This window comes from Panthera tigris, chromosome A2 (genome assembly GCF_018350195.1).
Source record: "Panthera tigris isolate Pti1 chromosome A2, P.tigris_Pti1_mat1.1, whole genome shotgun sequence".
Lineage (NCBI taxonomy): Eukaryota > Metazoa > Chordata > Mammalia > Carnivora > Felidae > Panthera > Panthera tigris.
In genome coordinates, this window is record NC_056661.1 from 9,767,879 (window position 1) to 9,793,884 (window position 26,006).

Below are 26,006 nucleotides of genomic sequence, written 5' to 3' on the forward strand. Positions count from 1 at the left end.
GATAAAGGGCGTGTTTGCACGACGGAGTCACATTCTGCCGCGAAGGTACAAAGCGCCAGCTCGCTGCCTCGTTGAACCTCGAGTCCACGCTCCGGGAGAGGAGGCCGCTGTGAAAGGCCACGTGCTGTATGCTCTCGTTTATGGGAGACGTCCCGAACGGGCCAGCACACAGAGAACCAGAAAGCAGATGGGTGGTTCCTGGGGGGGGCCCGGGGAGGCGGGGGGCAGGGTCCACCATTGGACGCTGGGGTCACGTCCTGCAGGAAGAAAAGGTTTGCAGGGGCGGCTGCTGAACATGAACGTGCTGAATGCCGCTGAGCTGTGGGCTTTTTTTTTTTTTTCCTAAGTTTGTTTTGAGAGAGGGGGAGAGAATCCCAAGCAGGCTACACACTGTCCGTGCAGAGCCCTATGCGGGCCTCGATCTCAGGAACTTGAGATCATGACCCGAGCCAAAACCAAGAGTCTGAATGCTTAACTGACCGAGCCACCCAGGCTCCCTGAACTACTCTTTTAATTGACAGATTTTATTTGTGAGCAGTTTCACACACAAAAAAAATTGTAAGTTACGACTTGAACGATCAGGGCTGGGGCACCTGGGTGGCTCTTTTTTTTTTTTTTTTTTTTTTTTTAAGTTTATTTTGAGAGAAACAGAAATAGCACAGGTGGGGGAGGGGCAGAGAGAGGGAGAGAATCCCAAGCAGGCTCCACTCCGTCAGCCTGGAGCCCTGCGCAGGCTCCCGGATGGAGAGATCCTGACCTGGGCGGAAACCAAGAGCCACTCAGGTGCCCCAAGCGTCCAACTCTTGATCTCCGCTCAGGTCTCGATCTGAGGGTTATGAGTTCAAGCCCCACGCTGGGCCTGAAGCCTACTATTCAAAAAAAAAAGAAAAAAAAAGAAAAATTGGGACTTGTGGCAACAGGACCCAAATTTGATGGAAAGACTAGTTTGGGGTTTCCCCGGATCCAGCGCTCAGGTTTCTGGGGGTGGGGGGGGGAGGCTGGAGGCTGGAGGGCAGGCCTGGGGTTGGGAGTCTGATCCTCAGGGCACGCCCCACCTTGAGCCCCATTTGGTCAACCTGGGCGCCCCTGCCCTCTGGTCACAGCACGGTGGTTTATCCCCTAAGCAGACAGCCAGCGGCTCCTGCCTTTTGAGAGGAAGCCACATTGCCCGCCGGGCATTTGTTGTCTACCTACTGTGTGCCGAGCACAGCTAGGTAGAGCTGAGAACTGGCATTCTAGTGGAGAGAACAGAAAACAAACCTCAGGCTGGCCACCGCCCCCTTGTCTCCCGTCCTGCCTCCTGCTGTGGTTCCCTCCGCCTCCCGGATGCCGCCTCCGGGAGCCCCTCTCGGCCCTCCCGCACCTCCACCCCCAGGAGTGGTCACTCTGCTCCGCTCCAGACTTTGCTCCTTTGTTCACTGCTGAACCTCCCAACACCTAGGACGGTGCACAGTAGGTGTTCATTGAAGGAAGGAAGGAATGTATTGTTTCTTTTTTTTTTTTTTTCTTTTGCAAGGAAAATTTTGCATTTCAATGAATCAGTTCTGGTTATTCAGTGCATCATCTCTATACAACACACCCTTCCGGGTTAATCTGATTCATAGCATTGTCTTTGACCTCTCGGCTCCGTAAATTGTAACCAATTGATAGCAATATAAAACCACTCTTATCTGTAGACGTGCAAATCCCATCCGGTCCGGAAGAGGTTCCTTTGACAACCCTCCTCCCCTGTGGAAAAAAACAATTTGCCCCCATGTGCACGTGGATTTGGGTAAATAGTCTGATACGTAAAAGTGCCTGTTCTCCAGACTCTCTTTTGAACCGCGTAGAACATCTGCCTGCTTCCCACATGAGCTCAATAAAAATTTTAACACGTGTCCGTCTTTATATGTCCGTGAGACTCATGATTTCTTCCTCTTTTGGAAATTCTCCTTTAAGCTTTATCTGGAATCTTGGAGGGGCAAGGACTGGGGGAAGGTGGGCTCCAAGGGCCCTCTGGTGCCTCCCTCGGCCACCAGGAGGCACCTCGAATCCAGGCCAGCGCCACTGAGGCTGGCGGCGCCCCGGCGGGCCAGGGACTCCCGTAAACCTGCTCCCTTTGTCCCTCTGACGCCGGCCCTTGTGAGGAGGACCCCAGGGGCGAGGAAAAGGCATTCAGGCGCAACAGGTATGAGGTCTGGAATGTCAACCCACTCGTTCCCCTTTCCCCCAACCCCCGCAGCCTCCCCAAACGGCCTCTGCCAGCGGCATGGCTTTTCCTTCTCTGCTCTGCCTTCCACCTGCGCACGAAATCCCCCCCGTCGGTGCGGAAACCAAGAGCCCCAGACTTTGGGAAACCCCTCCACCTTGAGTTCAGGGTCAGTTTCTGCCGCTTCCTGGCTGTGTGACCTTGAGCGAGTCCTGTCACTTCACTGAGCCTCAGTTTCCCCATCTGCTGAATGGGGATCTTAACGCCCCTCCCTCAGGAGAATTCTGGAGGCCGAGGGCTGTGAGAGTTGCCTTTGTCCAAAGATCGGAGCCCGAGACTAGCCACTCAGCCGGTCCTCTCTTGCCCGCCACCCTGGCCCTCTCCCCAGGGCCAGAGCAGTCACTAAGTGTGGCTTTTCAGATACAATTATTCCTTCCCAAGCCTCCCCTGTCTTGCTTCCATCATCCCCCTCCGCCTGAATGCCCGTTTGTCCTGGCGGGGCCCTGACAGTCAGCCCATGAACCTGTGTTCCAAAAGGGAAGAAGAGAAATGTAAGAAGTAGATCTTGCCAGTTGGACAGGCCAGAGGGGCTGCATCAGAACCAGGAAGTGAAACTGCTCCGCCTGGTTTCCTGCCTGAGTCAACAAGGGCATGGGTTGGTGCAGGGGGCTGGCAGAAGGGAGGGACCCTGGAAAAATTGGGGTGGGGTGGCCACAGAGCTGGGGGCCCTTATCCCCCTTCGTCTGAGCCGCCGGGGCCACCCTATTTCCCACGGGTCTCAAATACATGTGGGTTTGGGGTCAGGAGCTGTGGATGCCTAGACAATGAGCTCACAGCGGCCTGGCGGGATAAACGTGGCTTCCATTTCTCTGAAGCCCAAGTTCGCCGGCTGCGTGGAGAAGGGAGGACATGTGAATGTCCGGAACCTGGCTCCCAACCTCTCCTAAAAGCATTTGCTGGGAGGAGAGCAGGCCAAGAGATTCCCAGGGGCCTTTCGGACCTCATATATTCTCCTGGGATCACTGCGTGGCCTGGGGTAACTTTCTGACCTTCTCTGGGTCTCATTCCTCTGCAAAATCAGGGAAATGGAATAGAATGTTGGTGTTTTCCCAAACTCTGTGCATTTGATCCCCAGCAATGTGACAGAACCACCACCACCCGCAGGGCTTGAAGGCGGGGCCCTATCCTTTCCCTGAACAAGTTCACCTTGAGCAAGTTCACCTGGCCTTTCTGTGCCTGATGGGGATGGTGACAGTATTAATATCTAATGTCAGAGAATAAAATAACATCCTCACTCTGTGATACTAGTCTCCATTCCTCCTATGGTTAACCCACTAGAGCAGCCTGGGGTGACTTCTCTGATTCAACGTCTCAGGACACCCACTGACGCATCCTCAGGGACCGGGACCCGGGCTTAGCTGACACAGCCACGTTCCAGTTGCTGAAGAGGATCACGGGTAAGGGTGGCTCTGGGGTCCTGTTGGCAAGGGGAGCACCCGAAACGTGGGCTTCACTGAAGTCCCTCCTCATCCTCCCCATCCTTCCCCATCGGTCTGTCTTTGCCTCAACTTTTCTGGCAATAAGTCTAGGGCATCCCAGACCGGGTAGCTTCGGGCAAGCGCTTTCCTCTCCAAGCCTCAGTTTCCTCATCTGAGAAATGGAGGCAACGAGCCCCACTTTGCAGCACTGTTGGAAGGCTTAAACGTGATTATATGCTAGGGGCACCGGGGTGACTCAGTCGGTTAAGCATCCAACTCTTGATTTCGGCTCAGGTCATGATCTCACAGTTAGTGAGTTCGAGCCCCGCCTCAGACTCCATGCTGACCGTGTGGAGCCTGCTTGGGATTCTCTCTCTCTCTGCTCCTCCCCAGCTTGTGCTTTCTCTGTCTCTCTCTCAAAATAAATAAACTTAAAAAAAAAAAGTGATAATATGCCACAACAGCAAGAGCACATTATTATGCACGTTGTTCCTGCTGCTGCTATTATGGCAGGTTGTGGTGTCTCAAGACCACGGCTGTCCAATAGAAGTTAACCATGCATGTCGCCTATGTAACTTTAAATGTCCTGATACCAAATAAAATATAAAAAAATAAAAGGAAACAGGTGGAATTAATTTGAATCATGTATTTTATTTAACCCAAACTTACCTAAAATATTACCATTTCAACACATCAGTATAAATAATTCTTGGGGCGCCTGGGTGGCTCAGTCCGCTAAGCGTCCAACTTCAGCTCAGCTCATGATCTCGCGGTCCGTGAGTTCGAGCCCCGCGTCGGGCTCTGTGCTGACAGCTCGGAGCCTGGAGCCTGTTTCCGATTCTGCGTCTCCCTCTCTCTCTGACCCTCCCCCGTTCATGCTCTGTCTCTCCCTGTCTCAAAAATAAATAGACGTTAAAAAAATTTTTTTAAAAATAAATAATTCTTAGGGAAATATTTTGCCTTTTTTTCCTAAGTCCTTTTCTTTTTTAAGCAACTTTTTTTTTTTAACGTTTATTTATTTTTAAGAGAGGGAGAGAAGGGGATAGAGCATGAGCAGAGGGGGGAGGCACAGAATCTGAAGCAGGGACAGCTCGGAGCCAGACGTGGGGCTCGAACTCACAAGCTGTGAGATCATGAACTCACAAGCTGTGAGATCAGGCTTAACCGACTGAGCCACCCAGGTGTCCCTCCTACTAAGTCCTTGAAATGCATCTTGTTACATTTACCGCCCGGCCCCATTTCAAGGGCTCAAAGGTCACTTGTGGCCAGTGGTGACCCTACTGGACAGCACAGGTCGGAGGGAGTTTACTGAACGGTGGGTTGGGCACCGGCCAGAAAGTGCAGCTGGAAATTCCTGGAAGGAAAAAGCCAGTTTCCATATGGGGTGGGGAGACTGGGGACAGCAATCGGGCCACTTAAGGGCCAGCTTCGGTGTTTCCCGCTTTGTAGACATTTCAGCGGAACGGGAACAGAGTTTGAGTTGGCTCAGTCGGTAGGTTACGGGTTGACTGCTGTGTGCCGGCTGCTGTTCGGGTGCTTGCGGTGTACACCGATTACCCAAACGACCGCCCCCGGGGGTCTCGGTGGAGAGGAAAGAGTCAGAAACTAAACAGCTGCTAAAACACATGCAGAAATGTAATGATAATGGCGAAAAGCGTGCCGAAGGGGAAACGTCGGGTTTTCTAAGGACAGGGGAAAGGAAGGATGGCGTGGGCCGTGGGGGCGGGGCCGGCGATCAAGACCAAGGGCGGCTTCCGGGCGAGAGACGGTGTCCAGGACAAAATGGGTCGGAAAAACAATTAAAGGTGATCGGATTCGACAAGTATTAGTTCAATCTTACGAAATTGCCATTTTAGTCGGTCAAAACCGGTCGAAGATCAGCAACTGCCTATGACTCAACGTAATGTTCAGGGCATAGAATGGATTAGGGGTTCCTCTCTTAGGGCTTGAGTTGAGCTCTGTTTCTAGAGAGGAGGTCTGCAGCCCCCATGAACTCCACAAGGAGACTGTGATCCTCCCCGCCCCCCGCCCGCCCCGCCATCCCCCAAAACATCAAAACTTGACTCCGCGCCCAGAGACGCTGAGAGAGTTTCTCGCATCACACAGCCCAGAGGGAGGAGGGGCCGAGCGGCTGCCCTGGAATCCCGCCGCTCAGTCTCGCTCCCTGGCCGAGCCTTGTTGATTGTCCCCTTGCGGAGCCCGGAAGCGACCCTCAGTAAACAAAGCCGTGTGTGGGCGCAGCCCCAGCTGCCCGGGGCGCGCTGTCCAGCCGGAGGGGGGCGGGAGAGGAATGTTGTGAATGAACCCAGGACCCGCCCCGAAACTTCGCGTACGGCCTGCGCCGCGGGGGTCCTCCTACTGTGATTGGCCGCAGGTGCCCCATGATTGACAGCGCAGCCCGATGAGCTCTCTGATTGGGCTTCCCCCAAAAGACAGGCGGCACATCCAACGAATGAACAGCGAGAATTTAGGGACGAGTCTGGAGGTGCAGCCAATGGTGGAGGAGGGCCTCGGAGGCCGAGGGGGGGGCCAATGGGGACGGGCGGCGGGGGCGGGACGACGGCGGAGGATAAAGCGGCGACTGAGGCAGCTTCATTGTTGTGAAGAGTCTTAAAGGGGCCGCATCACCCGGCCGGCCCGGCGCGGGGCGGGGGTGGGTGCGGCTGGGGTCCCGGGGCGGCCGAGCGCGGAAGACGAACTGGAAGGCGGGTAGGGGGCGCGGGATCCGGCGAAGCAAAGCGGGCATCGGACCGACCCCCCAACAGGCCCCGCCCCGGCCCCGGTCCGGCCGATGGACCCCCCTGCGGCCAAGCGGAGCCGGGGCTGCCCCGTGGGACCTGAGGAGCGCGATGCCGGGGCCGGGGCCGGGGCCGGGGCCGTGCGCGGCCGGGGCCGGCCCGAGGCGCTGCTGGACCTCAGCGCCAAGCGAGTAGCCGAGAGCTGGGCCTTCGAGCAGGTGACGGGGGCGGGGGGGGGGTGGTGGAGGGGGGGAGGGACGCACCCCCAGCCCCTTCTCCGACTTGCCTTCTCCTCCCCTTGCCCAACCCCCAGCCTCGGACCTGCCCCCACATGAGACACTCCCAGAGAGAGATCCCCTTCAGGATCCTTAAGTCCGCCCCGAAACACCCCCTCATCCTCCCATTTCACTTCTTCAAGCCCTGTGACCCGCCCCCATTCCTTTTGCCATCCCTGCCCTCCAGCCCACAAGAACAGAGATGCCCTCAGCGCCCTAGATCCCAGCTCAGGACACTTCCTTCTCCTTCTCCTCCTGCCCCGTAGTCCCTCTCTTCCCACCCATCCTCAGCACCCCATTCAGTCCTCACTCCTCTTTCCAACTCCTGTAAGCCGCCCCCACTTGGACACCCCAGATCGCTGCCCCACACCCCCAGTAGAACCCCCCCCCCCCTCCATTTCTACAGATCCCAGCCTCAAGATACTCCTTTCTGTCTCTGATCCGTGCCTCCAGAACCCACCTGTCTCCTGGGGAACCCCCGTCCTCCTCCAGGTCCTTCCCTGGGGTCCTGCCCCCCCTCCCTCTGAGACCACCTCCCACCTGGGGCTGCCCAACCCCTCCAGGGTGAGGGTACCCTCCCACATCCCTCTATTTCCCCAGTGCTCGCCCTCCCTCTGCCCCCGCCCCTACCCCCCACCCCCCAGCCCTCCCAGTCCTTCCAGGGGATCAGCAGCAGGGCGAGGCCTGGGTCACAGTACCCGGACAGGTGCACTGGAACCCTACCTCTGTAGTTTCTGAGGGCTCTGCCATGATGCCCCGGGGCTGGGGAGGTTAGAGTCCCCTTTTCCAGCCTCAGAGTGGGCCTCTGGAGAGTGGAGGTGTGGCCTGGGTCTGACCAAGCCTTCTGCAGCCCCCATAGGTTCTGTCCTCTGTCTGGCTTTGAGGGGTGTTCTTTGCTCCCTGGCCTCTCCAGAGTTAGGAAGTCTGCGGGACTGATGAGTCTGGGCCGCCAAGTGGGGATGGGGGCAGGCTCTGATTCACGGCCTGGAAAAATCCCTCCTTAGTCATCTGCCAAACCATCCCCAAGGCCTCGGCCAGTCACTGGCCCACCCACTTCCCCCAGAAACCCAGGACTGGGGGCTCTGGGAGGTTGCCACCCCTCCCAATCCTAAACCATCTCTGGGTCTCCCACGTACCTGCCCTGGGCAGGCCTGGTGCTAGGAAAACTCTCGCTCATGGAATCCTCTGCAGCCCTCTGGGATTTGTCGTTCTCCCTCCCACTTTGAGGAAACTGGAGCACAGAGAGGTTGAGAAACGTGCGCAAGGTCACAAAGCCCGTGAGTTAGCAAGCCCAGATTGGAACGCAGGCTCAATCGGCTTGGTTCACTGCCCAGAGCCCACGGGGTGACGAGGACACCCCTCCCTTCCTGTGGGCCGTTGGAAACTGAGAACAGAGTCTGTCTTGGTAGCTGGAGCTTGCCAGCTGTGAGACTGAACAAGTGAATTCACCCCACTTCTGAGCCTCAGAGTCTCCAGGCTGCAAAATGGGGTGATAACTAGTCTCACTTGAGATGTTGCTATGGAAATTATGGGAAATCACATACATAAAGCATTTAGCACAGTGTAGGCTGAGAAAATGGAGACCTGATCACTATTCTTATCACTTTTGTCTCCCTTTCTCTTGCCCCTTCGGAGCCTTGGAGGTGGGTCTATGTTACAGCGGGACCCCCGGACCTGGTATCCAGGAGGGAGGTCGCAGAAAGTTCTGGAACACTAAGTACAGGCCAGGAGTTATTGTAAACGTATTTTCATATGTAAATGAATATTTAATCCTCGTGATACTCAGGAGGGCAGTGCTGTTAACATCCCCACATCACATTTGAAAAAGCAAGCACAGAGAGGCAAAGTGACTTGCCCAAAGTCATACTCCTGAGCGACAAAAGCCAGGGTTCGAGCCGGGGTTTCTAACCCACTGGCCCTTCCCGCAGGTCGAGGAGCGGTTCTCCCGGGTGCCAGAGCCGGTCCAGAAGCGCATTGTGTTCTGGTCGTTCCCACGCAGCGAGCGGGAGATATGTATGTACTCGTCGCTGGGCTACCAGCCCCCAGAGGGCGAGCATGATGCCCGGGTGCCCTTCACCCGCGGGCTGCACCTGCTGCAGAGCGGGGCCGTAGACCGAGTGCTGCAAGTGGGTGAGTGCCGCCCCCACCCCTGCCGGGGAGGCCAGGAGGTCCAGAGCAGGCACGGAGGAGGAGGAGGAGGGAGTGGAGGGAGGCCTGGGCCAGGGCGAGGGGAGGTTCCAGATGTCTGGCTTCCATGCCCGGGAAGGATTATGCAAGAAATTGTGAGCTAAGGATCAGAGATCTGCCTGGACCTCAGGCAGCGGGCTTAGATGCGGCTGGGAGGAAGGATGGTGAACTAGAAAGCAGGGGAAGGAAGGTCCCAGAACTTAGGCAGCAAGGACCAGCTGAGGGCTGAGGGCTGAGGCTATTTCTAGATCCCAGGTGGAGGGCCACTATGGGGATCGGGGTAGAGGTGGAGACAGAGTGATGAAAAGCCCTAGACCTCAGGCTTTGAGTCCACTTGGGGGTGGGTACGGGATTCTGAGCTAAAGGCAAAGGTGGTCCTGGGGGCCTCAGCCAGGACGCTCCTGAGGCAGGAGCAATTGTAAACAAGAAGGAGGGGACGTTTCAGACCTCAGGCAGAGGGACCTGGTGATGCTTTAGGGCCAAGGTTTAGAGCCAAAGGTAAGAATGATCCTAGACCTCAGGACACAGGGGCCAGGCGAGGGTTGGAGGCAAAGATCTAGAGCCAGAGGTGAGAAGGAGTCTTGGACCTCAGGCAGAGGGACTCGGGGGAGCTCTCGCCAGAGGTCTGGCGGTCTCAGACCTAAGGCAACGAGGCTTAGGTGGGGGCCTAGAGTAGAAGCTTGAGATCAGCTGTGAGGGGTGGTCTTAGGCCTCAGGCAGTGGGGTCCAGGTGAGGGTAGGGGGCAGAGGTTTAGAAGTAGAGGTGAAAGGATTCTAGACCTCAGGCAGCGGGGCTCAGGAGCGGACAAGTAGAGGTCGAGCCAGAAAGCGGGTAAGCCCTGGAAAGCTACACCTCTCATGTGGGAGCGCCGCTTCTCCTAACTGGAGGCAGGGGCTTGGCCAAGACGGTCCTCCCTGAACCCTGGCAGCCTGGAGGCCCCCTTGCCCGGACATGGCCCAGCCCACCCCAGGCTCAGCCATCTTCAGCTGGTATGAGGAAGCCACTGTTTCTGTGCCACTGTCTCTCTGCGTGACGCAGCCAGGGCCGGCTGGGGCCTGAGCTGCCCAACCAGTTGGATAAGCCTGGCATCTGGGCTCCCCAGGGGCCAGGGAGGGGCAGGGGGTGATGGGATGACCTGGCCCCTCGCCTGCCACATCAGCCCCTCACCCCCAAGTGTCATAGGCCTCTGTCATCTTCCCAGGAAGTTACAGGGCCCCCGGAGCCCAGGCTGTAGCCACGGTAATCCAAGGGCCGAGAAAACCACCTTCAACGTCATCATTATAATATTCTTCAGAATTAGAACAGGAGCCAGCATTTATTTAGGACTTACTATATACCTACAGTGAGTGTTCTAAACATTTACCAAGCATTAGCTCGTTTCATCCTCATCACAAAGGCATGAGGAAGATGTCACTATTCACTCCCATTTGACAGATGAGGAAGCCAGGCACAGAGAGGTTAAGTGGCTTGCTCTAGGTCACTCCGCGGGGATTTGCATCCGGGTCTTGCCTTGCACCATGGACAGCACCCCTGTCTCCCGGGTGACACAGCGGGCGGCTGGTTTGACTTTGGTCTTAGGGTTCCACCTGAGCGGAAACATCCGGGAGCCGGGGGGCCCCGGAGAGCCCGAGCGCCTCTACCGCGTCTCCATCAGCTTTGACCGCTGCAAGATCACATCTGTGAGCTGCGGCTGCGACAACCGGGACCTCTTCTACTGCGCCCACGTGGTGGCCCTGTCGCTCTACCGAATTCGGCACGCCCGCCAGGTGGAGCTGCGGCTGCCCATCTCTGAGACGCTGTCCCAGATGAACCGAGACCAGCTGCAGAAGTTCGTGCAGTACCTCATCAGCGCCCACCACACCGAGGTGCTGCCCACTGCCCAGCGCCTGGCTGATGAGATCCTCCTGCTGGGCTCCGAGATCAACCTGGTGCACGGTGAGGGCACCCGGGGGCCTGATGGGGCGGCGCGGCCTCAGCTTGCAGCCACCTCGGTGGCCTCGAGGCAGGCATTTGCCATGGAATCCTTAGGTCCCCTGGATCCTTGAGTCGGGGTGGGGAGAGCGCCATGGCCTGAAGTCAAGGTCACACACCCAGTTAAGCGCAGATCCTGGATCTGACCTGGCCCCGGGCAGATGAGTGAATGGTTGGAAATCAGCCAACCGGGAGATTCAGCCCCCGGGTGGGGGTGCGCCAAGATCACAGGAGCAGGCCTGCGTGTGGGTAGGTGGAGGGCATGAAGGGTATGTGGACGTGGGTGGGTGTCGGGTGGGAGACAGACCAGGAGGCGTTGTGAGCTCCGGGAGGGTTCGGAGCTACAGGGGGCTGGGAGAGGATGGCGTAGGATGGACGGTAGGGAGATGGCTGGGCCGTTGGGAATGGTGGGGTGTTGGGTGAGCGAATGATCATGTGGGTGAATGGGGAGTGGGTGGTATTGACCGCATCGGTGAGGGGGGATGGGCTTTGATTAGGATCAAGGTAGACCGAGGGTGGTGGACAGGTGGGAGTTGGTGGAAGATTGGAAACCCCGGCCTCACTTTTCCTCCGTCCCCGCAGGTGCCCCAGACCCCACAGCGGGCGCAGGCATCGAGGATGCCAACTGCTGGCACCTGGACGAGGAGCAGATCCAGGAGCAGGTGAAGCAGCTGCTATCCAACGGCGGCTACTACGGCGCCAGCCAGCAGCTGCGCTCCATGTTCTGCAAGGTGCTGCGCAGGCGCGGCGGGGCCGGGGACCCGGAGGTGCCGGCGCCCCGCCCCCTCCTCACCACCCCGCCCCACCCCCATCCCCGGCACAGGTGCGGGAGATGCTGCGCATGCGGGACTCCAACGGGGCGCGCATGCTGATCCTCATGACTGAGCAGTTCCTGCAGGACCCGCGCCTGGCCCTGTGGCGGCAGCAGGGCGCTGGCATGACCGACAAGTGCCGGCAGCTGTGGGACGAGCTGGGTAAGGCCTATTCCGAGGCGGCGCACTGGACCCGGGGCTCCCGCTCCCGCGGCGGCCCTGGCAGCCAGGTCTTGCCCACCCTGACATTAGGGTCTGGCCCCTGAATCCTTTCTCTGCTCATTTGCCCCTCTGATGTAAGAGGCACTGTACCGGGTGCTGGGGCTGCAGCAGAAAACAAAGATTAAATACCTGCCCTCTTGGAGCTGACACTGAACACTATAAGATCCTATCAGATACTACCAACCCCTCTGACCACACCTTTTCCATAAGGGCGACTGTCTGTGGCTTTGGCTTTGTGGGCCACTGGTCTCTGTCACAGCTTCAGTTTTGACCGTTGTTGTGGAAAAGTAGCCGCTGACATATCACCAGATGGGCGTGGCAACGTCCCAATACAGTTTTGTTTACAGCGGCTATTTATGTGAATTTCACGTAATTTTCACAGGTCCCAAAATCATCTTCTGATTTATTTTTCCCTCACCATTTGAAAACATAGAAGTCAATGGTAGCTCGCGGGCCGTTCAGACCAGGGGGTGGGTTCGATTTTATCCACGGGGGGTAGTTTGCTGACCCCTGTAAACAGATGGTGATAAGTGCTATAGGGAAAAAAAAAAAAAAAAAAACAACAGAAGAGGAAGAGTCTGGGTTCCAGTCCTGACTTCCCAGCTGTGTGACCTTGAGCAACTGCTTTTACCTCTCTGGGTGGTAAGGTGAAAAGACTATCAGTTGCAACCTCAGAGGCTGGAGATGAGGGGTCAGCAGAGACCAGTGCCCGGCACGCACTAGGCACTCCGCAGGTGTGTGCCCATTCCTATTGGCATGAACGCTGAGCCTGCCTCGTGCCCACACTGACCACCCGCCCTCCCTCCCCAGGGGCCCTGTGGGTGTGTGTCGTCCTGAGCCCCCACTGCAGACCAGAGGAGCGAGTGAGCTGGCTGCAGCTGCTTGGCAAGTGGGACAAGCTGGACGTGTGCCCGCTGGAAGAGGGCAACTACTCTTTTGACGAGCCCAGCCTGCAGCCCACCATGACCCTCAGCCGAGGTAGGAGAGGGGTCCCTGCCATTCCCCCTGCAAAAAGCTGGCCTGGTGCCCAGTCTCCCCATCACGGTGCTCTGGGGGAGAGCAGAGGGGCCCCCAGCCCCTGCCAGCAGGAGGGAGGGAGTGCCCAGGCAGGGGCGGCAGGCAGCCTGAGTCACAGGAAGTGAAATGTTTAAGACGCTTATAGTTCTGGGCTGCTCTCCTGGCCATGGAGGCAGGGGTGGGGGGACAGAGAGAAAAGGAAAAAAGCTATTGAGAAGAGAGAGACAGGTAGAGTCAAGATGGAGGGACGGAGGAAGAGAGAGAAGAGAAAGTGAGGAATGGGGGTGGGGGTAGAGACGGAGAGAGAAAGGAATGGAGTCCAGGGAAGGGGCAGGACGGACAGAGAGACCAATGGACAGTTATTCCACCTCCATTGTCCATTGGCATGAAGGGCTGTAACAGCTCCTCCAACAGAGCCATCACTGAGCCCAGAGTCTAGTCCCCAGCTGGCACCCAGTCAGGGGAGCTGGCCTCAGCCCCGAGTGCTAGGCCCCCTTACCAGGCCATGTTGGGCGCCTCTCCCGCAGGCCCAGAGGAGGAGGAGGAAGAGGAGGTGGGCGCTAGAGGTTCCCGCCACACCGTCTTCGGCCGCGCCCTGCAGGCTGGGTCGCTGCACTGGAGCGACACTCACCTGCAGAGGATCCTGGCCAGCGACTCCTACGGCCCCAGCCTCACAGGCACCATGGGCGGTGAAAAGCCAACCTTTGACCCCCAGGGCCGCCCACTGTGGCTGGGTGAGCCCTTCCCCACCGCGTGCGCCCGTGTGGACACCCTGCGTGCCCATGGATACCCCCGTCAGGCCCTGCGGCTGGCAGGGGCCATAGTCAACTCACTCCGGCTGCAGCGACGGCATCAGCTTGAAAGCTACAAGCAGCAGAAAAAAGGTGGGTGCCACGACTGTCATACTACCCTGGGGCTCTAGACACAAATGCCGACTGCTGGGCACTGTGGCAACCCTGACATCTGTGGGTACCGCTCGGGGTCCCACCGGGAAAGCCAGATCAGTCGAAGGTGTCGGGAACCGAAAAGAATTTAATACAGGGGATTGAGGCCTCACAAAACTACTGGAAGGGCTGCAGCATTAAGAGTCAGGGATACCACTGCTTAGGCTCAAGAACCTGAACTTCCGAAGTACAGGGATTTCAGCAAACTGCTGACATTGAGCTCAGCAGCCTGTGGCTGCACTGTGGGCTGCGTCCAGGAGGACACTCGGAACCTTCTGACAAGCCCTTGTGTCTGTGCCCTGCACAGTCACACACCTGCTCGTGAAGGCTGCAGAAGAGCCTCATCCTTTCCCAGCCTCTGCACCTCACGCAAAGGAGCCTGGGACTTGTAGTTTCTAAGCTTCCAGCTCCCGTGGAACAGGATGGGTGCACCAGCCGCAAGTCTTTCAGGAACGTGGACCCAGTGTGCCCAGATTTTCAAGACAGGCCAGAAATCTGGATTGTATGATGTGCAAATTTACTGATTTTTTTTTTTTTTTAATGTTTATTTGTTATTGAGAGACAGAGATAGCGTGTAGCAGGGGAGGGGCAGAGAGAGAGGGAGACACAGAATCCGAAGCAGCCTCCGGGCTCCGAGCTGTCAGCACAGAGCCCGACGCGGGGCTCAAACTCACAAACCGCAAGATTACGACCTGAGCCAAAGTCGATCGCTTAACGGACTGAGCCACTCGGGCACCCCTGATTTTTTTTTTTTTAAGTTTATTCATTTGGGGGATGGAGACAGTGAGTGGCGGGTGGGGGGTAGGGTGAGAGGGAGGCGAAGAGAGAGAATCCGAAGCAGGTTCCACGCTGACCCTGGTGCAGGACTCAAACTCACCAACAGTGAGATCATGACCTGAGTCGAATTTGGACGCTTAACCAACTGAGCCACCCACGTGCTCCCATTTACTGAATTTTTTAAACATGGGCACCAAATTCAAATTCGTATTAGGGGGACCAAAAAAAGCCACAGTGTATGGGCCAAAAAAAGAACATGTTTGTGGACTGGCTATGGGGAGGCAGGAGGGCAACTTATCAGGAAATTGAGCCCAGGGTATAACGGGAACCTGGGGGATCTGGGACCCCGGCAGAGTTCTGGCCTGGCCTAGAGGCACAGAGAAACCCCGCCCTGCCGCAGAACCACTGAGAGCTGTACATCTTAGAGATGTATTGTGGTTTTCCAGGGGAACAGGAGGGAGGGACAGCGTTTCAGGTAGAAGAACAACATGGGCAGGATCCCAGAGGCAGGAGGGGGAGGAGATCGGAGAATGGGCGTTCGGATGGGGCAGGTGGCCACGTGGGGTCGGGACAGCTGGGTGAGATGGAAAATGATGGGAGGGATTAAGAAGAGGAGAATGGCACCGGTTAGGTGTTTCAGAAAGCACCCAGTTTTCATCCTGTGACCTGCCAGGCCTAGGTCTGGCTGTGGGACAGGAGGCCAAGGCTGTGGAGGTGAGGGCTGCTACAGAGCTCAGGGGGCAGAGAAGATGGCTGCCGGGTGGGTGGGCAGTGGGCAGGCGCTGGGAGGCCGGGCTAGGGGTTCAAGGGCAGAACCCCACACACACACTAGGCTTGTGGAGGGGCAGGCACTGAGCCCCCCCCATACTGCCTGCAGAGCTGCTGCAGAAAGGGAACACGTGCATCACCAACACGGAAGGCTGGGTGGGCCACCCCCTGGACCCTATTGGCTGCCTCTGCAGGGCGCTCCTGGAGGCCTGTCGCCTGGAGGAGGAAACCCTCGCCCTTTACCCAGGTGCCTACACTGGGGCCCCTGGGAGGAAGAGGGGCATCCCCCCACCCTCCCCGGCCCAGCACCCCGAGAAAAGAAAGTAGGGCCGCACCCTTATCCTTGGCCACACCCCCTAACCGGTGCCAGCAGCCCGTAGACCCCGCTTCTCCTGACCGCGAGGCCACCATAGACCTACTGTCTGCTGGTAGGAAGTGTCTGGTTAGAGCTGGGAGCCGCTGGGTTCCCCCTAAACCTGAGCCCCCAGGCCCCCCGCTTGAGGTGGAGAGCCGCTGGGGTCCCAGGAAGCGGGTCCTGAAGCCCGAAACCCGTGTCCCACAGACTCGGGCCCCGAGAAGCGGAAGGTGGCCTACCAGCACGTGCCGGTGCCCGGGAGCCCTGGGGAGTCCTACCTGGCGCTGGCCCTCGAGGTGGCACTGCTGGGCCTGGGGCAGCAGCGGGCCCTGCCCGAGGGGTTGTACGCCCAAGACAAGGTGGTGCGCAGCGAGGAGCAGCTGTTGGCCCTGCTGGAGGAGGTGGAGCTGGACGAGCGGCTGGTGCAGGTGCTGCGCAGACAGGCCGGGCTGCTGCTGGAAGGTGAGGCCCCGCCCCCAGCCCGCTCCTGAAGGCGGGGTCCCGCCCCCCACCTGCGGTGGCCGGTTGCTGCCGGCTCTCGGCCCTCATAGTTCGCTCAGAGCTCGGCAGGCAGCGCCTAAAAGGTGAGACCCGGCCCTTGGCCCGGCTCCCGAGAAAGTTCCGGCAGCCAGTAGCCGCTGTGGCCTCTGAGGCGCTGCCCCTCTCCCACCTTGGAGTCGAGGAGCCTGGTCCCTGATGCCCAGCTGGACTTCACTGGCTCTGCCCGTGGCCCTGCCTTCTGAGGCCCCCACCCGCCCCTGGAGCGGGTGCAGCCCCGTCTCGTATCTGAGTCCTGCCTCCTACCAAGGGGGAGGCCGGGTCTCCTCTTCGGATTCTCCTGCGTTTTTCTGACTCGGCCCTGCACCCCCATCTCCGCGACCTCTTTAACCCCCAGCCCCTGCCCCTCTGTCCTGGGGCCAGCCTACCCCCTACTCAGAGCCTGGGGAGGCGGTGGAGACGAGCCCTCACCTGGGGGCTGAGCTCAGCATGCCCCTGCAGCGGGTCCCTTCAGTGGCTTCGGAGAGGTGCTCTTCCGGGAGAGCGTGCCCATGCACACCTGTGCCCGCTACCTGTTCACCGCGCTGCTGCCCCACGACCCTGACCTGGCCTACCGCCTCGCGCTGCGAGCCATGAGGTGAGAAGGGGCGGCTGGGGACTGGCCCAGGGGACCGGGCCGGACTGGAGGGTGAGAGGCGCCCTTGGAGCCCGGTCCTCCCGCCTGAACTCACAGCCTGCTTAATTCCGTCTCCCTCATGCTGGCAGCCTGGTTGCCCTGTGCTTTTGATTATTAAATATGCATGGGTGTTATGATCTTGAATTTGAGAGATATCCACACGACACAGAATTCAGAGTCCTTTTCTAGACATTTTTGTCCCAACCTACCCAGATCTCTTCCGAGGCGAGCCGTGTCACCACTTTCTTATCTAACCCACAAGAATCAAGATTTCAGCAAACCCATGGTCTGGAAATTGAAAGTTGGTCTTCCTTTTACACCCATGATGCATCCTGTATCTCCTTCTTGCACCTGCAACTTTTTTTTTTTTTTCTTTTAGAGAAAAAGTGCCTGCAGGGGAGGGCAGAGGGAGGGTGAGGGAAAGAGGGGGGGTGGGGTGGATTTCAGACAGGCTCCACGCTCAGCACAGAGCCTGACATGGGGCTTGATTTCACGACCTGAGCCAAAATCCAGAGTTGGACACAACTGACTGAGCCACCCGGGAGCCCCAGCGGAATTTTTAGAGGCCCTCTGTGTACTAAGCCATGCCCAACAAATAAAGTGCAGTCTGTCCCCAATCTCAGACGATCCCATTTAGGGTGCATCTTTCCAGAATATTTGGAAAGAATCATCTCTGAAAAGCTGTGGATATCTAAGCAGGACCCAGCAAATTAACAGCCCACGGGCCAGATTCAGCCTGCCACCTGTTCCCGTACAACCCAGGAGACGAGAATGGTTTTTACATTTTTAAGTGTTTGAAAACAAAAGAATATTCTGCGACCCATGGAAAGTATACGAAACTCAGGTTTCAGTGTCCAGCAGTAAAGTTTTATTGGCACGCAGCCACGCCCATTCATTTATGTATCGTCTGTGGCTAATTTACATGGCAGTGGCAGAGTTGTTGGGACAGGGACCAAATGGCCTGCACAGCCAAAAATACCGGCTGTCCAGACTCGTGCAAAGAAACGGTGCCGGTCCCTGGTCCAAACCCACGCCTCACATTACCTCGTGTAATCTTAACAACCTAGAGAAGTAAGTATGTTGACCCCCGTTTTACACGTACACACACTTAAAGTGTGTCCAGAGTCACATGTTGAGGAAACTTCAGTAATATTTGAAACCAGAATAGTCTTGACTCCTCTTCTGGGCTATTGATCCCATCTGACAACTTAGAAGAACTTTCTAAATATAAACTACATCTATAGAGAGCAAGCCGGTTAACAATATGCCATAGTGGGCACGTAAAGTCCTCCCCCAAACATTTGTGTGCTCAGCATTGTTCTGGCTGCTGGATATGCAGCAGTGAATAAAATAGTCACAAATGCCCGCCTTCATGGAGCTGAGGTTTTAGGGCAGGGGAGACAATTAAGAAATTAATAGGGGGGCCCGGGTGGCTCAGTCGATTTAAGTGTCTGACTCCTGATTTCAGCTCAGGTCATGATCTCCCCATTTGTGAGATCAGGCCCCGTGTGGGGCTCTGCCCTGACAGCATGAAGCCTGCTTGGAATTCTCTCTCTCTCAAAACAAATAAACTTTAAAATTAAAAAATTATATAGGTAAACTATATTGTGTGTCAGATGTGACCTATAGCAAAGAAGCCCTGGGAGAGTTGGGAGTGGGAAGTTCACACGATGCGGGGGGGGGGGGTCACGGAAGAGCCCACTGAAAAATATTTGAGCAAAGACTTGAGGGAGGTGAGGAAGAAGCCATAAGGATGTCTGGGGAAGAGTGTTCCAGGCAGAGGGAGCAGCATGTGCAAAGGCCCTGAGGTCGGACTGTGCTTCATTGTATTTGAGGGACATTGAGGGGAACGGTACCTGGAACAGAGTAGGGGTGACAGAAAGGCTAACAGGGGCCGCATCAGGACACAAATAACCTCACATTTTTATTGGCCCTGGCATATGAATAGAGTATCGTTTATTTAATCAACTGTGAAGGGTATCAGCAGTACTTTAGTGAACATCTTGCGCTTCTCCCCCTCCCCGTCCCCTGCCCCAGGCTGCCTGTACTGGAGACCGCGTTTCCAGCCGGAGAACCTCACCCCAACCCGCTGGACTCCATCATGAGCAACCGCTTCCCCCGCTGGTTCATCCTTGGCCACCTGGAGACCCGCCAATGCGAGCTGGCCTCTGCCATGCTGACAGCTGCCAAGGGTGAGGACAGCGGCTGCCCCCTGTCCCCCTCTGCCTTCTCCTTCCTCCTTTCTGTCATGCCTCCCCTCTCCTTTTTACTCCTTCATCAGATTTCAGTTTTCCTTGAGCACTTCCTAGATGGCCCAGGCAGTGCCCCGGGTGCTAGGGACACACAACACAGTTCCGAATCCCGCGCCCTGTGATGTTACGTTCTAGTGGGGGCAGGCAGACCACGCGCAAGGTAAACAGTTATGTTACTCAGTAAGCAAGAGAGGAAGAAGCGCCTAAAGCAGGCTAATGCTTAAGCCAAGAGGACTGAGCTATGGCCGATATCTGCTGTCCCAGTCACCTGGAGCCTCCATGACAGAACCACAGACCAGGGGGCGCAAACAACAGACGTTTATTTTCTCACGGCTCTGGGGGCTGGAAGTCCGAGATCAGGGTGCCAGCCTGGTCGGTTCCCAGTGAGGACTCTCTTCCTGGCTTGCAGACGGCCACCTTCCTGTTGTGTCTTCCCTTGGCAGAGAAAGAGCTCCAAGTTCTTCCTCTTCTCAGGAGGACACTGATGCCATCACGGTGCCCTACCCTCAGGACCCAGTGCCTCTGGAAGTCCCCACCCCCAGATACCATCATCCTGGGGATCCGGGCTTCACCATGAATCTGGGGAGGGTGCAGTCCAGGCCTGGAGAGCATTCCAGGCAGAGGGAACAGCCAGTTCACAGGCTCTGAGGCTAGATTGTGCCTGGTATGTTTGAGGAACAGAGGAGGCCCGTGTGGCTGAAAGTGGAGCGACAGAATTATAGGATCGGGGCCGGTGACAATAACAGCAATAAAAGCTCACATTTCTATAGCTCTTGCCCTGTCAAAGCTTTTCAAGTGTGGGCTCCCCATCCCGTGAGGCAGGTAGCATAGTGTTAGTTTAACCCATTTTACAGATGGCGCAGCCAAGGCACAGAAAGGTGGAGTGCCTTGCTCAGCATCACACAGCTAGTGAATGGCAAGGCAGGGATTGGGACCCTGGTGCTCTGGGTCCAGAATCAATGCCCTTGACAATTAGGGGTCCTTTTGTGGCTTTGTCCTGCCGGGTGAGGGAGTACCAAGAGTGGTCTGGATCTTTACGGAACCGCTGCCGGGTGCTTCTCCCTCCTCACACGGGTGCACCTAGTGGGGAGGAAGCTGTGTGAACAGGTCAGGCGGCAGCAGGGTCTGGTGCCAGGCGTGCTGACCCTGCCCTCCTCCTTCCCTCACCCCAGGAGACCCCAAGTGGCTTCATGCGGTGCTGGGCTCCATCCAGCAGAACATCCACTCGCCTGCCCTGCTCTTCAAGCTGGCCCAGGACGCCTGCAAGACGGCCACCCCTGCCAGCGCGCCTCCGGACACCACGCTGCTGGGCATTGCGCTGGAACTGGGCCTGCAGGTGGGCGGGAGTCGGGGGTGGGGGGGGGGAGGGGAGAGGGGAAGGCTGCCTGAGGCCCCGCCTGCGTGTGAGCGACACCTCTGGGGGCGGGGCCGCGAGGAGCCCTGTCTGGCAATGAGGGAATGGTCACCAGCTGGGGTGGGCTTATGAGTGAGGGACTGTGTGGCAGAGTCTGAAGGTGACAGTCCACTTCTGGAGGTGTGACTGAGGACAAGGATGCGGGTCCCGGGTCCCGCAGGTGAGCCGGTGGGCCACAAAAAGCAGCAGAGCCTAGGGTGCTGGGCTTGGGGTGGGGCCTGGGGCTGGTGTGCCTGAGGCTGGGGCCCCTGGGTGGGCGGGGCTGAAGCTGAGGGAGCAGAGCCAATAAGGAGCCTGCTTGGGGGCGGGGCTTGCTGGGAACCGGCCCGGAAGGAAAGGTCCCCGCGGAGGGGGCGGGGCCCGGGGGAGGGTCCTGAAGGTGAGGAGCCACCTCTGAGTCTGAGGTCTTCGAGGCCGGGTCTGCGAGTTGGGGCCATCCCCAGGGGCCGTCCGGGCAAGGGCTGTCCTGCTGGGGCAAGTCAGAGGCCAGCAGGGGTGCAGCTTGTAGGTGAGGAGTCAAAAGCAGGGTGTGGGACCCGGAGGGGGCGGGGCCTCAGAGTGCTTGCGAAGTAAAATAGGAGGATAGGGAACAGTTGGGGGCAGGCTTGCAGGATGGGTTGGGACCTTCCCAGAAGTGGCAAGCAGGGGGGCTGCAGAAGGCGGGATTAGCCCCGAACAGAACAACCTCCTGTGGGGGAGTGGAGCCGTGGCAGGGGGTATGTGGGAGGTGAGAGCAGAGAGGGGTCCCTTAGAGAGGTGACACACTGTTTAGGAGCCTTCAGAAGGCAGAGCCCCCAGACAGGACTTGGGGAGGGAGCCGGGGGGAGAGGCAAGCAGGGAAGGTGGGACTTGTGGGGCAGGTGCTTTGGGCCTCCAGGGGGAAATCTGACACGAGCATGGAACTTTCTAGAGAGAAGGGGCAGGTTGGTTGGTTGCCTGGGGTAGGCTCCATGGGGCCTCAGAATAACACCAACAATAACAGTAACAGTAATGGCTGGCGTTGGGCTGAGCGCTTTGAAGCAACCAGTACTGTGCAGGAGCTTTACCTGAGTAAAATCGCACTTTCAGAACAACCCTGTGCGGTAGATACTATTTTTAATCCCCATTTTATTTTTTTAGTGTTTCTGTTATTTTAATTTTTGAGAGAGAGACCCCATGAGCAGGGGTGGGGCAGAGAGAGGAGGAGACACAGGATCCGAAGCAGGCTCCAGGCTCCAAGCTCTCAGCACAGAGCCCCACGCGGGGCTCAAACCCCAAACTGCGGGATCATGACGTGAGCTGCGGTTGGACGCTTCACCGACTGAGCCACCCAGGCGCCCCTTTAATCCCCATTTTATAGACGAGGAAACCAAGGCCCCAGGAGGCCAGGCCACGTGTCCAGATCGTGTGGCTCACTGATTCAGCCCTTAACTTCCGAGTCTCCTGGGCCCCTCAGGATCCCTGATCCCCTTCCCTGTCCCCTCCCACGCTGCAGGTGATGCGGATGACCCTGAACACCATGACCTGGAGGCGGAGGGAGATGGTGCGTTGGCTGGTCAGCTGTGCCACAGAGATTGGTGAGAGTCCCCCAGTGAACCTGCCGTCTGTCTCCCTATGGCGGCAGGCAGGCATGAGAGAGAGGCCGGGCCTTTGCCCTGACTCCAGCCCGAGCTCAGGGCCAGGCTGGTGCGATGGGGGTTGTGGGGGGACAGAGCTGGACAGAGGCCCAGAAGCTGGCCAGGCTAAAGTGGCTTGGAGAAGGGACAGCGGCTCCAAAGCGTGCCCTCTCCCCACCCAGCCCCGCTGCTCCCCGCTCCTTTGGAAAGGTGGGGTGCGGCTTCCGTCAGGCTTGGGGTGGCGGCAGAGGGGTTGTGTCTTCAGCCCTGGGTGGTGGGGACGGCGCATCAGGGCAAACCCGTGCCCGCACCTGGGAGTCCCCGCCCTTCTTCCCGGCCAGCTTTGCCCTCTTGCCTCCCCCCAGGCCCCCAGGCCCTGATGAATATCATGCAGAACTGGTACTCCTTATTCACACCAGTGGAGGCTGCCACCATCGTGGCGGTGACAGGCACCACGCACGCCACGCTGTCGCGGCTGCAGCTGGATGCGCCCCGGCGGGAGGAGCTCTGGGCCTGTGCGCGGACCCTGGCCTTGCAGTGCGCCATGAAAGACCCGCAGAACTGTGCCCTGCCCGCCCTCACCCTGTGCGAGAAGAACCACGCGGCCTTCGAGGCGGCCTACCAGATCGTGCTGGACGCCGCGGCCGGCGGTCTGGGCCACGCCCACCTCTTCACCGTGGCCCGCTACATGGAGCACCGTGGCCTCCCACTGCGGGCGTACAAGCTGGCCACGCTGGCCCTGGCGCAGCTCAGCATCGCCTTCAACCAGGACAGCCACCCTGCCGTCAACGATGTGCTCTGGGCCTGCTCGCTCAGCCACTCGCTGGGCCGCCACGAGCTCTCTGCCATCGTCCCCCTCATCATCCGCAGCATCCACTGCGCCCCCATGCTCTCTGACATCCTGCGCCGCTGGACCCTCTCGGCACCTGGCCTGGGGCCCCTGGGGGCCCGTCGGGCCGCCAAACCGCTGGGCGCTGACCGGGCGCCGCTCTGCCAGCTCCTGGACGCCGCGGTGGCGGCCTACATCGCCACCAGCCACTCGCGCCTCACGCACATCAGCCCGCGGCACTACGGTGACTTCATCGAGTTCCTAGGCCAGGCCCGTGAGACCTTCCTGTTGGCACCTGACGGGCACCTGCAGTTCGCCCAGTTCCTGGAGAACCTCAAACAGACCTACAAGGGCAAGAAAAAGCTCATGCTGTTGGTGCGGGAGCGCTTCGGTTGAGGGGCTGCGGCCCCCTTCACCCCGGCCTCCGCGGCACCAGCGCCCCATCCAGGGCCTCGGCACTGGAGGCCCACGTGGCGTTTCAGTATTAAGTCAGGGAAGGAGCCCGGCTGGAGCTGGGAGATCTTGCCTGCCATCCCCTGGAGGCCTGCTGGGGAGGTGACTTCCTGCCACACGCGTGCCTAGGAGTGTGCAAGAGAGTGCGAGACGTGAGGATCAGAAGCCATACCGCCACCCAGGGGCCCGGAAGGGGGTGTGTGCTTGGGCAGCTGGTATGACCCCGCCTTGGGCACCCCAAAAGCAATAGGCAAGCTCTCCCTCCCCAGACAGGCAGGCCTGGCTTGGACTGGGGGTGGGGGTGGGAGCTTCAAGGCGGGACATTCCAGAAAGTGGCTCTTAAAGCCAGCGTAGCAGACCGCCCCACACCCCACTCTGGGTGGCCAGGGGACTCCTGTTAGGGCATCTAAATCTCCTTTTGTACCCTCCCCTCACCGCCTCAGGGGCCCCATTCTGCATCCCAGGGCCTCCTCCAGGCTGCCCAGCTGGGACCAATGGCTCATTCCCACTGAAGGATTTGAAGAGGCCTCAGGCCTCAGCCACATACCTCACCCCCTTCCGGCCAGGACTCCCATTCCCGAGGATGCCAAGGTCCCAGGGCAGGCTCAAGGGGTCACTACTGTCCCTCCCCCTACCTGCTAGTCACTGGATACAACTCAGGAACTGAGCCAGGCTCACACTGTCCTCCAAACCTGGGGGGGGGGGGGGAGGGGGGGGGGAGACGAGCGCAGGAGAGCCAGGGACTCCCCGCCCCAGATCTGGAAAGGAGACAGGTTGGCATCCTGGCGTTTCCGACTCTGGCTCTCTCTTTCTCCTGCTCTGTGTCCCTGCTCCTCCCCTCATCTTACTCTCTCCCTTTCCCTATTTCCCTTCATTTAGCCTTTCTATTTGTGTCTCAATCTCAGCTGCTGACTCTCTTGGGTCTCCCTTTCCCACCTTGGCCCAGGGAGGAAGAGGGAGAGTGTCCCGCCCAATCACCCCTTCTGTCTTTTCTCCTCTTGTAATTAAGGACAAAATCATGTCATTTTGTAACTTTTTTTCTATTTATTGAACCGTATATTGTATTTCCTTTTTCTTTTTTTTTTTTTTTTTAATAACACAGCTTTTGAGACTGAGGTGTGTCCCCTACCCCCCTCCCCCGCCCCGAACCAGGACCACCTGATCCCTGGACAGAAAAACTCCAGCCTTGGCTGCTCCCGGCACAACTTCAAGCGAGGGGTGGAATGGGAGTGCCTGCTGGTTTCGTCCGTTCGCAGTAGTGTAGATAATAGGGCTGAGAGCTGGGCAAGCCCCAAGAGGAGAGCTTTATACCTGTCACCTGTTACAACACGTGTCACAGTGGCCCTACGAGTCGGGAAGAATATCATTTCCGAGAATAGTGGGGTTCCAAAGCGTAAGGAAAGGCAGAGCCTGATCAGTACCATGGTGAAGCCACTGACCCTGCCCACCTCGGACAGCATGGCCCTTGAACTGCTGGGAATGGCCACTAGGGGGTGCCCTGCCTCCAGACACCAATGTTGGAGGTACTTGTCTCCAAGTTGCTGAAAGCGGGGACCCAGACAGGTGCTGGGTGCACCTGGGTGGGGGAGACACACACAAGACAGGAATCCCGGGCTTCGACTCGGCCTTGGTGGGCGGGTTCTGGCGTCGGCGAGAAATGCGGGTGGGTGTGGTCAGCGAGGGGCGCGGCCTGGGCGTGTCTGGATTCCTACGCCGCTGTGGAGGCTTCCAGTCCCCAAATGGAGTGAGCCGTCTGGGGGGCCGCAAAGAAGGCCTTCGGTTGCCTTCTTTCCCTAGTTTCCTGAGAAGCAGGACGGCCCCACCCCCCACCCCCCTTGTCTTTAGGGTGTGGCGGATAGATGAACAAGTGTGTCTGGGTCACTGTCAGGGCCGGGGCAAGCGAGGACGGGCTTCGCGGCCAGGCGGGGTACAGAGCAGTGCTGGGTGGAGCTGACCGCCAGAGGGCGCCGAGACAGCGCGCGCGCGGTCGTGGGCGGGGCATCGGCAGCGCTGGGCACAGCGATTGGCTCGTGGCACTGCCCTCTGCCCGAGAGGGCCCATTGGAGACGGGCCCATCTGCCCCGCCTCCCCCGTTCCCGCAGGTATGTGCCGGCGTGTTCTTTTGCGCCGCCTAGAGGCGTGATTGAGGGTAGAGGGGGCAGGCTCGGTGCCGAGCCTTTGCTTCACCCCTTACAGTCTCAGCTGCCTACAAATGCCGTCCTCGGACTTGGGGCTCCCTTCTTATGCCCCTCAGCTCTCAAAGTCATCCAAAAATGTCCCCATTGGGCCCGGGGATTCCCTCGTAACCCACGCACACCTCAAGCACGAGTTCCCTGCCAGCATTCTCGGACACCAGCAGGTCAAGTCTAACCTGAGGCTTGAATTCTCCCTTATCTCTCCGCCACCCCCAAATGTCACCAGCTCAAGACCCTCGGGCCCCAGCCATCTCTGCCCAGCGTTTCCCTCGGGGTCACCCCCCACTGCCACCTGAGGTTGGGTTCAATAGGCCCTGGGCTTGGGGTACTCCTCATTATGACCCCCACCTAGATTCTTCCT

At 58.3% G+C, this 26,006-nt stretch overlaps 1 protein-coding gene across 1 annotated transcript; it reads left to right on the plus strand.

The window, feature by feature from the left end:
* The first annotated feature begins 6,348 nt into the window (after positions 1 to 6,348).
* Positions 6,349 to 24,514, plus strand: ZSWIM4 (zinc finger SWIM-type containing 4). The gene is made up of 14 exons (XM_042978336.1): positions 6,349 to 6,622; positions 8,608 to 8,809; positions 10,446 to 10,802; positions 11,421 to 11,569; positions 11,662 to 11,812; positions 12,683 to 12,850; positions 13,417 to 13,773; positions 15,488 to 15,625; positions 15,941 to 16,195; positions 16,733 to 16,868; positions 18,945 to 19,099; positions 20,332 to 20,495; positions 22,048 to 22,129; positions 22,534 to 24,514. The coding sequence occupies exons 1-14, from the start codon at positions 6,458 to 6,460 to the stop codon at positions 23,391 to 23,393; spliced, it is 3,339 nt and encodes a 1,112-aa protein (XP_042834270.1). The 5' UTR covers positions 6,349 to 6,457; the 3' UTR covers positions 23,394 to 24,514.
* The last annotated feature ends 1,492 nt before the right edge of the window (positions 24,515 to 26,006 follow it).